Source organism: Ptychodera flava, chromosome 20, assembly GCF_041260155.1.
Source record: "Ptychodera flava strain L36383 chromosome 20, AS_Pfla_20210202, whole genome shotgun sequence".
NCBI classification, from domain to species: domain Eukaryota; kingdom Metazoa; phylum Hemichordata; class Enteropneusta; family Ptychoderidae; genus Ptychodera; species Ptychodera flava.
Window position 1 is genome coordinate 38,544,928 of NC_091947.1, and position 12,924 is coordinate 38,557,851.

Consider the following 12,924-nt stretch of genomic DNA (forward strand, 5'->3'; position numbering starts at 1 on the left):
TATAAATATTTCATCATATACAGCCACATCATACAGCCATACCATACGTCATTTGAAAGCTTATTATCTCTAATTCAAGAAAATTGACAATGTTGAACTATCAAGTAAGGCCGTATTCCTAAATTTGCATAATTTACACAGGTAAGCAATTTGCATAAATGCATGTAAATTAGAGAATTCATTAACTATTCTAGACATACTTCTAAACTATCGAGTGATGTATCAAATGAAAAGTACTTGCATGTAAAAAACAAAATTGACATCCAAAGAGATATACAAAGTGGTTTTACTGAAATATTTTTATATTTGTAGTGAAAAAAGTTATTTTCCCCTTTTGAATAACGGTATTTTAAAAATTTTAACAGCAGTATCAATGCAACCACATGCATTATGATGTGCAAAAAGTGCATAGAACACGGAGAACAAACAGCTAAAATGAGATCTGGAAATGAATATTTTGTTTGTTAATGTATATTTCAAAACATATGAATAGCTCTTCTTGTCTGCATTATTATCCGATACCGACGTCTAGTTTTTATAGGTCAGAGAGTGTTTATCCAAACATGCCCTTAGTATGGAGTATAATATACCCATTCACAGCATATGAAAACCTTTTAATGTTACTCTAGTATACCAACATTTTCTTGTATTGATTTTTAACATATATTGTTAATGATTTGAATGCCGACATTTTTTCGTAAAGATGTGTTGGGAAAATATCACCAATTACTATTAAGTCCAAACGACACTATTGTAGTTGTTGCAAAGTAACTATGTAGCCGAAACAATGTGTGAGAGTAAGCTGTAGTCAAAGTATGATTCATGATCCAAGTCATTCATAGCGATACAGTGTCATGCATTTCCAGTACATCTAGTAATTCTACAAATTCATCATCCTCTTCTTAAACAGTTTTGTCATGAGTAAAAGGGTTGCCACACTTATAGCTGCCTTGTGCGTTGAAGATTAGTTTGACAGCAGACACAACTGGTGACATGTAATAAAAGAAAGCAACTCCACACATCGTTCATATCTTATAGTTGTTTGAATTTTGTGTATGTTATGTTTGGCTGTTTTGTGTAAAGTGTTGATTTGCCTAATCTACGTATCCTACCCTGAACCCGCACTGGAGTGGAGAGACTACTGTAACACTGCACTGCGATCCTTTGATGCTACCTTTCGAGAATAGAGTTGTCTTCATTAGTCGCTTAAAATTCATTTTCGGTTGGTGAAACGTGTGCACTACTTGGCCACGTTGTTTCACTGAATTTAAGTTTGTTCAAGTAAGGAAGCTAGAATGTCTACCGTTTCGGTCTGGTTGTGTTTGTGTATGCTCATGAATCGAGCTGTCGTAGGTTTTGTTTGGCATAGGTGTACCGCTTATATTTCTGTGTTATATGTATGTGATTAGGCTACGTTCACAAATAATGGTGGGGCCGGTGAGGGTTGGAGGAATTCGGGGTGGAATCGAAATTTTGAGGGATAGTAGAGGAGCACTTGAAAGTTTTGATCTACCTATAGGGGACCTGAAAATATTTTGGTTCCCTTTTACTTTTTGCGATTCCAAGGTTTCGAAGGCAATTCAATGAAAATCGAATAACAATTACATGTAATCCGATTGTTCTAAAGTTAGTAATAATCAAACAAGATCAAAATTACTTTTACTTTTTATTTTTACTTCATTACTTTTATCTCGAAAAAATCTTGTATTTTGTACCGTATTGTTGTGGGCAGGCATAATTGTTCTAATGTATCGTAATGTTGCCGTTTGATTGCATGAACTGTTTTGTGTGTGTTCGTAAGTCGAGAATGTTAATTTGTTGCATCGATGACCTTCACAGATAATGAGGTCTAAAGATGTGATTTTTTGAGAAGAGATTTCGAAATTTCAGAGTAGGATGCATTTTTTATGTTTGATATGAATTTATAAAGCTCGTGTTGGGTTCCAATGAAAATCATACATTGTCTCTGAATCTCAGTCAGAGCGATATTTGTTCTGTGTGTTGCTGAATTATTCTTATTTTGTATATATTTTATTCTTATTTTGCATAATGTGGGCATTATTCGTATTTACTGCACAATTTTATGAATATTAAAAATCAATCAAGATATTCGCGATTTAAGTAAAAATATTCGATAAGAATATGTTAGATACGTGTTTGGAATTCATAGTTCTATTCTACATGCCAATACCTTTCATTTGATATATCACTCGATAGTTTAAAAGCAAGTGAAGAGTACATAACAATGGATTTTTTAAAATTTTATATCGGACTCATGCAAATTAGTTACCCGTGTGCATTATGCAAATTAAAGAATTACAACTCTATTTTGCAGCTGCATATCGTCAATTTTCGTGAAGCAGAGGTAATAGGCTTTCAAGTGACGTATAATGTGGCTGTATGATGTAGTTGTATATGGTAAAATTATTAAAATATCGTTATTCAAAAGGGGAAAATATATTTTTCGATATAATAATGAAATAATTTCAAAAAAATCATTTTAATATGTCTTTGGGTATCTATTTTGTATTCTACATGCAAATACCTTTCAGTTGATACATCACTCGATAGTTTAAAGTATGCTTAGAGTAGTTAATAAATAGGCCAAACTCCTAATTTTACATCACATTTCTGTAATTTGTGTATCACTGTGAATTATGCAAATTAGGAGCTACGGCCGTACTTGACAGCTCAACACTGTCAATTTTCTTGAAGTAGAGATAATAAGCTTTCAAATGACGTATGATGTGGCTGTATGATGTGACTGCATGCGTTAAAATTTTTAAAATATTTTTATTCAAAAGGGGAAAATAATTTTTTCACAATAAATATGGAAATATTTCAGTAAAATCAATTTTAAGATCTCTCTAGATATCCATGTCGTATTCTACATGCAAATACCTTTCATTTGATATATCACTCGATAGTTTAAAAGTATGCTTAGAGTAGTTAACAATGACATTTCTAATTTTATATCGCATTTATGCAAATTGGATACCCGTGTGAATTATGCAAATTAGGGGGTATGGCCCTACTTGGCAGCTCCACATCGTCAATTTTCTTGAAGTAGAGATAATAAGCTTTCAAATGACGTATGATGTGGTCGTATGTAAGGTGGGTACATTAAGTGTGAAAAATAGGTGAGTCTGCCGCTCGCCTACACGTGCACTGTGCAGCTCGGGTTGAAATTTTGTCCTGTGCACTTAGCAGACGCGCTGAACGCGTTCCCAGTCTGCTCGTGATCGCTCAGTGCAGTTCTTGAGAAGCATCCAAAAAACCCCCTAAATTTCGAATTTTTTCAGGTAAAGTTGGACTGAAAAGGTGTGTAATAGTAAGGTTAATTCAAAAAATATCGGGATTGATGTCCTCGTACATTGTACACTTCAGTATTGTCCTCAATACTATGCGTCTCGGTGGTCTAAATTAAATAATTGGTGGTCTTGTGACGCATGACCACTGCTTATTTGGAACCCTGATTGGTAAATATGTTGTGTAATAAAGATTGAATTACTCATAAATGCATTTATGTGTGCAATACTGTTGTGCGAAAACATTATGTCATGAAACACATGCTACATGTGCAGTTAGGTGATCTAATTAAATTATTCTCTAATGTATCGGGAGTTAATTATCATATCCATGGAAAAAAATAATAAAATAAGCTGGAAATATCAGACTATTCTGAGTTAGACCAATCCGAAACTATCTTTAGTAAGAAGCAGATTAGAGTACTGTGGTTTGGTCTCCAAAGTGTCAATATTTGTGTGACCATGTTGAGAAAGTTCAAAAAAGCTTTCTGAAATATGTGTCTGAAGTTTATCGGGTACTATAAATTTAGTGATTAGTGATTGCATTTAATCTTCCCCCTCTCTTGCTCGGCAGAAGGTTTTACATCTGACTTTTTAAACCGAATAGTTTCGGTTAGATTCCTTGTCCCTATCTTTTCAGCAACTGCCATTTTATGCACCACTCATTTAAGATGCCTCAGGATCCCGTCTTTATTTCCAGTTCCATGTTGCTTGTTGAATCTTAGACAATATACTTTTATCCCAAGGTCTATTACACTATGTAATGACATTTCTGTGTATATTTTTTAACCTGGTACTGCTTTTAAGACGTTTGTGTCCAGATATTTTTACTCTTCGGGTCCTTTCTGTCCATATTGTATTTTTGTTTTTTTATTATGTTTGTTGATATTGTACTATTTGCTTGTTTTGATTATTTGTATTTATTTTCTTGGCGTCTGTTATTGGGCCTTTGGGCCTGTTGACCCGTCAAAAAAATAAATAAATAAAAAAATCCGACACCGAATCCAACTCTGACTTTAGCATCCTTATTAATTGAAATATTACCCCGACCCCGTAGATGTTGGAACATACTATAAGGCCAAAATAGTACATCATGCGTGTACGAATGTTGAGTTTAAAGATCACTACTATTAAATACAGAAACGCAATCATCCGCAATGACTAAACAAGCTCATCACGCGTATCGACAAAAGGATAAATTGACTTAAATTCTGTCTTTACTCCTTTTCGTGGTTCCATGGTAAAAAAAGACTTATTTTGTAGCTTTCTATATAAAGAGTAGTGGTCTTTGTATCAACTGCTTACACTAATTGGAAGATTAATTTCCTCACGGATAGTCGACGGTCGAGGACCGAAGCCGGGTGGTGGGGGTGTACGTAATGATAATCCATAATGGTCACGCAGTGTATTACCGGTAGCTGTGCATGGCAGGGCTGTATGTTACCGGCGTTATCTGTGGTGGGAGGCCGTATAACGCCGGTAAAACACAGCCCTGCCACGCAGAGCTCGTAGTAGTGCACGCCTACCTGCCAGCTGACTCGTTATCGCCTGAGCAGCCAAAGATGTCATGTTTTATAAGAAGAACTTAGCTTTGCCTTTAAGTCGCAAAAGTCGACAATCGTGACTCGGTCATCGAACCTGCAATATCCCAGGAGAAAATTCCAGTTTCAATAGTCGGCAAAGGAGATTACGAGGTGACGAGGTTAACACCGAGAGTTTTCGCCAGGACGTCACAGAAGTTGGCATCGGAATCAGATGCAGACTGATTTTAAAAGGTCACGATCCCAGAAAACCAGTTCTCAGGTTCTCGAGAGACAACCTGTCGATCTGGGTTCGCTGACCACTGCGTCTCACGTGACAAGACACAGGCAAACCGCCATTATAATTATAATGTGCTTAATTAGTCCCGCCGGACAGCGTCCGGGGGGACTTATAGGTTTGGTCATGTCCGTGCGTGCGTGCGTCCGTGTGTCCGTGCGTCCGTCCGTTCACGCAGATATCTCAGACATGCCCAGGTCAATTTCTTTCAAACTTTGCACAAGGATAGTACCCTACCCCACAGGCTCTAGAGTCAATGCAGGCGAACTGCTAGCCGCCACTGATACAATAAAATTTTTTATTATATCAGTGGCGGCTATGCAGTTCGCCTGCATTGACTCTAGAGCCTGCCCCATACAGATGCACGTCGATTTGTTTTACAGTGCGATCAAATTTGGCCGTGTTAGAGGACTTTTTAGTTTTCACCTCCATAGACTAATTTTGAGCGAGCCAATAGAGCTAGAGGGGTAGAGTTGACTTTTCAGATCCTCAGATTCAGATCCTCAGACCCTCAGATTCAGATCCTCAGATCTCAGACCTCAGATCCTATAACTTCAGACGCAGATTCGGAATTAAAATTTCACAACTTTCAAAGTTTGATGTAATATACTGATAAATAAAATATAATTTAGATTTGAAAAGGCTTTAGAAATTATTTTATTTCTATCTTGAATCTTGAACTTAAAAACTTCAATCTCAGAATCAGAACGTCATCAGTCGAAGACAGGGTGCGCAATGATTCGACTTGTTATATCATCACGTGAACGTTCCCTCTATAGTCAATACATAGAGACATAGAGATAAACACACACCAGCAATCGAACGATCAAGACCGTGACGATCATGTAAATGCTGGCTATCGGCAGTCCGTATTTTACCATCGTTCGTAATATTGATGGCGAGGGAATATAACTAATCCATGTTGGAAGCCAATGACCCCGGGCTAAATCAGAATTCAGGAGGTCGGAAGAAGCAAGTTAGCTAATATGTAATGGTAGACCTGTGTTCGTTGAAACTAATGTTAAGCGAAAATGTTTATGTAGACGTCCGACTATTTTGTTTTCATTCATAACTGCCTTGTATATGTCATATTCAAATTATTTTTTAAAAAATTGCAATCATACTGTTAATACGGGTATTGTAAAAGGCTTGTAAATTTGAATCTGCATCTGAAGTTATAGGATCTGAGATCTGAGGATCTGAATCTGAGGATCTAGATTTGAGGATCTGAAAAGTCAACTCTACCGAGCTAGAGGTCTGATTTTTGGTATATAGGGATAACTTAGCACTACAATTTTTTTGACAAAATGTCATGTGACCTTGGTGACCTTTGACCTCAAATATACATATTTGTCCATAACTCAGTAACCACAAGTGCTACTACCTTCATGTATGGTATGATGGGACACTTAATGACGCCACATATTGTACCTCATTAATTACGTGCATATCTAATTTTGAGCGAGCCAATAGAGCTAGAGGTCTGATTTTTGGTATATAGGGATAACTATAGGGTAGCAATTTTTTGACCAAATGTCATGTGACCTCGATGACCTTTGACCTGAAATATACGTTTATGTCGATAAATACGTAACCACAAGTGCTATGTCCTTTATATTTAGTAGGATGGGAGACCTTATGACAACACACGCTTTACCTCATTAATTATGCACACATCTAATTCTGGCCAAGGGAATAGAGCTAGAGGTCTGATATTTGGCATATAGAGATTAATTAGCAATACAATTTTTTTTCAAAATGTCACGTGACTTTATGACGTTTAACCTTGATTATACATATATATGCATAACTCAGTAACCACAAGTTCTATACCCTCCAATTTTGATAGGATATTAGACCTTAAGATGTCACATCTTGTACCTCATTATTATGCGCATATGTATTTCTTGGCTGGCCAATACAGCTAGAGGTCTGATCTTTTTTCCCGATTTAGAACCATAACTTAGACATGCCTCTTGTGTTTCAAATTGGGAACAGTGACATAGACCTATGTGCCCATAGATCTCAACATATACACTCCAGTGATACTTCTTAATGACCACATTTCCCTGCCCCATCAAAACCAATACTCCTATTAAAAGTGGGGACTATGTCATTGTCAATGACTTGTTTTTCTGTAAACCAGTACGCGATCACCCCACAGGTTTTCATAACGTTGCTTGGATAGTCGTTCGAGGCGACCGGCCGCAGGTCGCCGATTGTGTAAAATTTGATGGAAGTTCATGATCTCAAATTTGGTTAATTGTTAGTTACGGTAGGGAGCCCTCTAGTGGCTGGGTCCCTCAGCTACTTTCTCCCATGATGCTTTGTAACACGCCATTTTGTTGAACAGTCACATTTTCAGCACTTCCCTTTTGAAATCCAATGTCATCCAAACCACAAAGAGCGTGCAAAACCTGTCTAGTGGACTTGAAGCACCATAAAGGACCTTCCGGTCATCTTTGTAGAGAAAACAAAGACAATTCCATCTCACGTCTTGTTTGGCAGCTTTGCCTTGGTGGGGTGCTTTATGTAATCGGTTACTTTCAATTTTCCTGTTCTAGTGTTTTTCTATTCTGGTTATTAAAGCACCTCCAGTTCATGCCAAACGGGACGTGAGTGGGTCCTTTTCTGAATGCTTAGTTTTGTGCGTGAGCAGTGTGCTTCATCTTTAATGGAGTAAGAGCAATTGTGTAAAATTTGATGGAAGTTCATGATCTCAAATTTGGTTAATTGTTAGTTACGGTAGGGAGCCCTCTAGTGGCTGGGTCCCTCAGCTACTTTCTCCCATGATGCTTTGTAGCACGCCATTTTGTTGAACAGTCACATTTTCTCCCACCCTGACTTCCCTACCCTTTTAACCAACCTTTATACAGTACTTTATATGACTCAGTCTGCTTTTGTCAGATTTATGCTAGCCTTTTCAGTGCTTTGCCTTTCTGAAATTTTGTCTGTAACAGAAAGGTGGGGTGCTTTATGTAATCGGTTACTTTCAATTTTCCTGTTCTAGTGTTTTTCTATTCTGGTTATTAAAGCACCTCCAGTTCATGCCAAACGGGACGTGAGTGGGTCCTTTTCTGAATGCTTAGTTTTGTGCGTGAGCAGTGTGCTTCATCTTTAATGGAGTAAGAGCAATTACTTGGAAAATAGAAGCTTCTATTTTCCAAGTAAACGGCGACCTGCGGCCAGTCGCCTCGAACGACTATCCAAGCAACGTTACGAGAACCTGTGGATCACGCGAACACGTTGCAAACCTGTCACACGAATATCAGTGGTTACCTCTCTCGTCCGAACATGTTATGCAGAGTAGCAGGCAGAGTATTGTATACGTAGTTGCCTTGAACTTACTGACTTCTGTTCTTTGTACTGTTAAACGGGGGACTTTAGGCATACTGTGATGTTGTCTTTTCTCGGAGTGGTATAAATCAAATGTGGATATTAAAAAATTCGAAGGAACTCTTGGAAAATTTGAAATCAAGATCTTTTTCAAAAATAACATCTATTAAAACTTTCGATTTTTCCACATTGTAATTACCACAATACCACATAATAAATTGAAAGAAGTTCGCTTGAAAAACATCATCAACCGAGCATTTTTCTACAAAAACGGATCACGCCGTGTAGTATTAGGGTATAATTCTACATATTTTGTTAAAAATGTTACTGACGCTAAAGTGTTTTATACCGAGAAAGACATTATCGGTATGCTTGATTTCCTCATCGACAACATATTTGTAGAATTGGGAGGACACATTTTCCAACAGTGTATAGGAATTCCTATGGGCACTAACTGTGCTCCCTTGCTTGCAGACTTATTTCTGTTCTCATACGAGGCAGAATTTATCCAGAACCTAATAAAACAGAAAAAGGTCTCTGTAGCTCGAACTTTCAATCTACATAGACGATATTATTTCAATGAATAACTCTGAATTCAGTAAATATCTCGCTATGATTTATCCTCCAGAATTGGAGATTAAAGAAACTACAGAAACGGCCTTTTCTGCTTCATATCTGGACATTTTACTTGAATTTGACTCTAATGGTCACCTTTCTACTAGGCTAGGCCTATATGACAAGAGAGATGATTTCAACTTTAGTATCATCAATTTTCCACACCTCATAAGTAATAACTCTCACCAGCTTATGGGGTATACATTTCCCAGCTTATTCAATATGCTAGAGCATGCAGTTCATATGGTGATTTTGTAGAGATAGACATGGCGAGTCTCTTACAAACTGTCAAATCAAGATTACACGAGAGCAAGACTTGTCTCTACATTCAAACGCTTTTTTGGCAGGTATCGCAAACTGGTAGATAGGCTAAATGCAATATCTCTCTTCAACAAATGATCGCTGATGGCATCGGTGACATTGGGCCTTTTAGTGACCACTACCTGACTTATAGATTGATATATGGCGGGTGCCACATTTGGGGCAGGATGCGCTTACTATTTTCGAAACACCTGACATCACTTCTTGGCCTTTTGGCCAGTCGAGGTCCATATATCTTTCTTTCATGGATTTGACTTTGTTTGTGTACTGTCTATTTACTATATGTTCTGTGCTGTTTTGTATGGGGGCCCGTTCTAGTCAAAATTAAGTTTTATTAATTTTAGTATGTTAGAATTAATTTTATGTAGACTGGAATTAATTTACTAGCACCTCGAATTAATTGTATGTTTCTTTTAATTAATTTTTATATGCTTTAATTAATTTTGTGTAGTCATGCCGAATTAATCTTATGTGTTCCAATTAATTGTTTCTGCTTATCTTTGCTGTAATTAATTTTATGTAGTCTAGAATTAATTTTGCTAACATTTCAAATTATTTAGGCCTATATGTTTTTTATGTGCCGGAATTAATTTTATGTAGTCTAGATTTAATATATTAATTCCTTCAATTGATTTTGGGTTCAAAATGTTTTCATGTGCTGCAATTAATTCAATGTGTGCTAGAATTAATTTCTACTACACATGCTGGTGCGTTCGTTGTTGACTTTGTCAAAGTTAATCCGGTGATAATCTGGTGACAGCGTCCATAGATTAGTAATTTACCTTTGCTTGCTTTGGCGCATAGGCAATCAAACGCATTAGATAATAGACGCAGCAAAGTGACAAAACTTTGCGTAAGATTGTCAAAGGACAAATACGTGACACGTACAGCGAACGCGGACAGAGAAAAAACTTTACAAAACTATAGTGCTAACATAAGACCAATTAGGCACCAAAGGTTGGCAGTATAAATGTTTACTGGCAATACATATCATAGTCAAACGTATTAAAATAAAATAAACTATATCAAGAAGAAACCTGTGCTGAGACCAAGACACCCCTACCCCTGCCCCTTACTCTGGGGACGGACATTTCTACAACCCCCTATGGGCCTACCGGAGGAGAAAACAGGCCGGCTTCGCGTAGCGACAGTTTAAGCGCCTGTGTCTATCTGTATATGTATATACGGATAGAGGTGAAACTGCCGAATGCTATATTTGTAATTAGGGACATTTGACAGTAATCAAGCTTGGAGACATTTCCTGGTGGTCCTTGTTAAGTTCTTTATTGGTTTTCATATTCGTAGATATCTGTTCGGCAAATTTCTTTTCGAATGCTGCGTACGCTTACGGTACACACTGCACTACACCACAGTACACGATGATTGGCAGAAAGCCCGATAGAAAGGGTGAACGTTCGCGTCTGACGTAAACACAAAATTGGTCGGGCTTCGCTCTATGGGCAATCACATACACGATCCCTCAGACAGGAGACACTACAAAAGTTTTTGTGATCAGTTTATTGATTTCCATTTTCACAGATCATGGTTCGAGCGCCTGAATAATACCACTCCGGTCGGAAGCCGCCATATTGATTTAAGAAAGTGTGCGCAAAGGACTGTGGGATCGGCCGAAAATAATTCGAGCAAACACATATAATTAATTCGAGCAAACACATATAATTAATTTGAGGGAACACATATAATTAATTCGCTCAAACACATAATTAATTCGAGCGAACACACATAATTACTTCGACCGAACACAAAATTAATTCAAGACACTAGTAGAAATTAATTCTAGCACACATTAAATTAATTGCAGCACATGAAAACATTTAGAACCCAAAATCAATTGAAGGAATTAATATATTAAATCTAGACTACATAAAATTAATTCCGGCACATAAAAAACATATAAATAATTTGAAATGTTAGCAAAATTAATTCTAGACTCAATAAAATTAATTACAGCAAAGATAAGCAGAAATAATTAATTAGAACACATAAGATTAATTCGGCATGACTACACAAAATTAATTAAAGCATATAAAAAATTAATTAAAAGAAATATACAATTAATTTGAGGTGCTAGTAAATTAATTCCAGTCTACATAAAATTAATTCTAACATACTAAAATTAATAAAACATAATTTTGACCTGAACGGGCCCCCATAGTTTTGTGTCTATGTTTACAACTATTGTCTTACAAAATTTGACCTAGTGTTATTGGATTATGGACTGGTATAATTGTGATTACTTTACAGGTATAGGACCTTGTCAGGTATGCTGCCACGGAAGTACCCAGCAGACTGTACCATTATTTTTTAGGGGTCCCCAGGAGGTGTGAGGGGCTGAACATAGCCGTTAGACGTAGACAACACGTTTGCTAACTACAACTACATGCTAGTTTAATAAGTCATATATTCTCTCTCTTCTCAACGCTCTTAACTAAGTTTAACGACGTATACGCATACTAGTTCAAAAAATCCTACATTGGAACTGGTTATTTAAAGTCATTGGAACTTTCTTGTATCCATGCACAGTGTACAAACGCGTTCACCTAAGTTAAACTACGTACTGCGGTTCAACTACACAAACAAGTGCTGCTGTAATATAATGTGTGAGGAAATGTGCCAAAATGAATAGGTATAATTCACGGCAAAAAGGGGTGCTGCTCGACAACAAAGGTTGTTGTAGAATGTGTGAAACGGCAAAAGACATTACAGGACGTTAAGGGACGACCCATTAGATCTTGGGAGGGGGGTGGTAAAAAAATTCAGAGCAGAAAGTTAGGGAAAAAAATCTTCAAACTAGTTTGCAAAATAAAAAAAAATAAATAAAAATAAAAATCCATAAAAAAAAATTTGCAAAGTCTTAGAAAATCTTGAATTTTTTTAGATTTTACCGACAGGAAGCAACTTTCTGTATTTTTAGTACATCCTCCAGGCACATTTTTTATTTTAATTTATACATTCAGAGTGACTTATCCCTTATACTGGAAGTTGTGATTATCTTATCTTTTCAGGACTTTTGTACGGAGGCTTAATGAGGCCACAGCTGTAATTTTTAATTTCATACCTGTAATTTTTTTATTTCATACCTGTAATTTATTTTTCATGCCTGTAATTTTTATTTCATGCCTGTAATTTTTATTTCATACCTGTAATTTTTATTTCATGCCTGTAATTTTTTTTCACACCTGTAATTTTTTTTTATGTCTGTAATATTTTTTTCATACCTGTAGTCCTGTAATTTTTATTTCATGCCTATAATTTTTATTTCATGCCTGTAATTTTTTTTTCATGCCTGTAATTTTTTTTTTTAGTTTTGTGATCCTTAAAACTACCGGTCCTGTTTGCTGTCAGCCTGGGTCAAAAGTCTACCTTCGCTTCAAATATGGTATTGCTGAACCAAACAAATAATTCCTATTTACATGTGATACTACTCAGTTGCCTCAAAATCGACGTTTATTTAACTACACGCTGAAAACACTTGTTTTCCGCACCTCGCTATATAGCAGATAGC

The 12,924-nt window shown here is 36.6% G+C and overlaps 1 protein-coding gene and 1 long non-coding RNA gene across 4 annotated transcripts in view; one reads left to right on the forward strand and one right to left on the reverse strand.

The window, feature by feature from the left end:
* Positions 1–5,162, reverse strand: part of LOC139120882 (metaxin-2-like) — a 213,640-nt gene extending 208,478 nt beyond the window's left edge. For 2 of the 3 annotated variants that reach the window (XM_070685504.1, XM_070685505.1), the window contains exon 1: positions 4,835–5,162. In XM_070685504.1, coding sequence (XP_070541605.1) covers positions 4,835–4,877 — 43 coding nt within the window. In that variant the 5' untranslated portion in view covers positions 4,878–5,162. The remainder of the gene's footprint in view (positions 1–4,834) is intronic. The other variant, XM_070685503.1, reaches the window with a different exon arrangement.
* Positions 1–12,924, forward strand: part of LOC139120884 (uncharacterized) — a 466,659-nt gene that overhangs the window by 111,227 nt on the left and 342,508 nt on the right. The gene's annotated exons all lie outside the window — the stretch shown is intronic.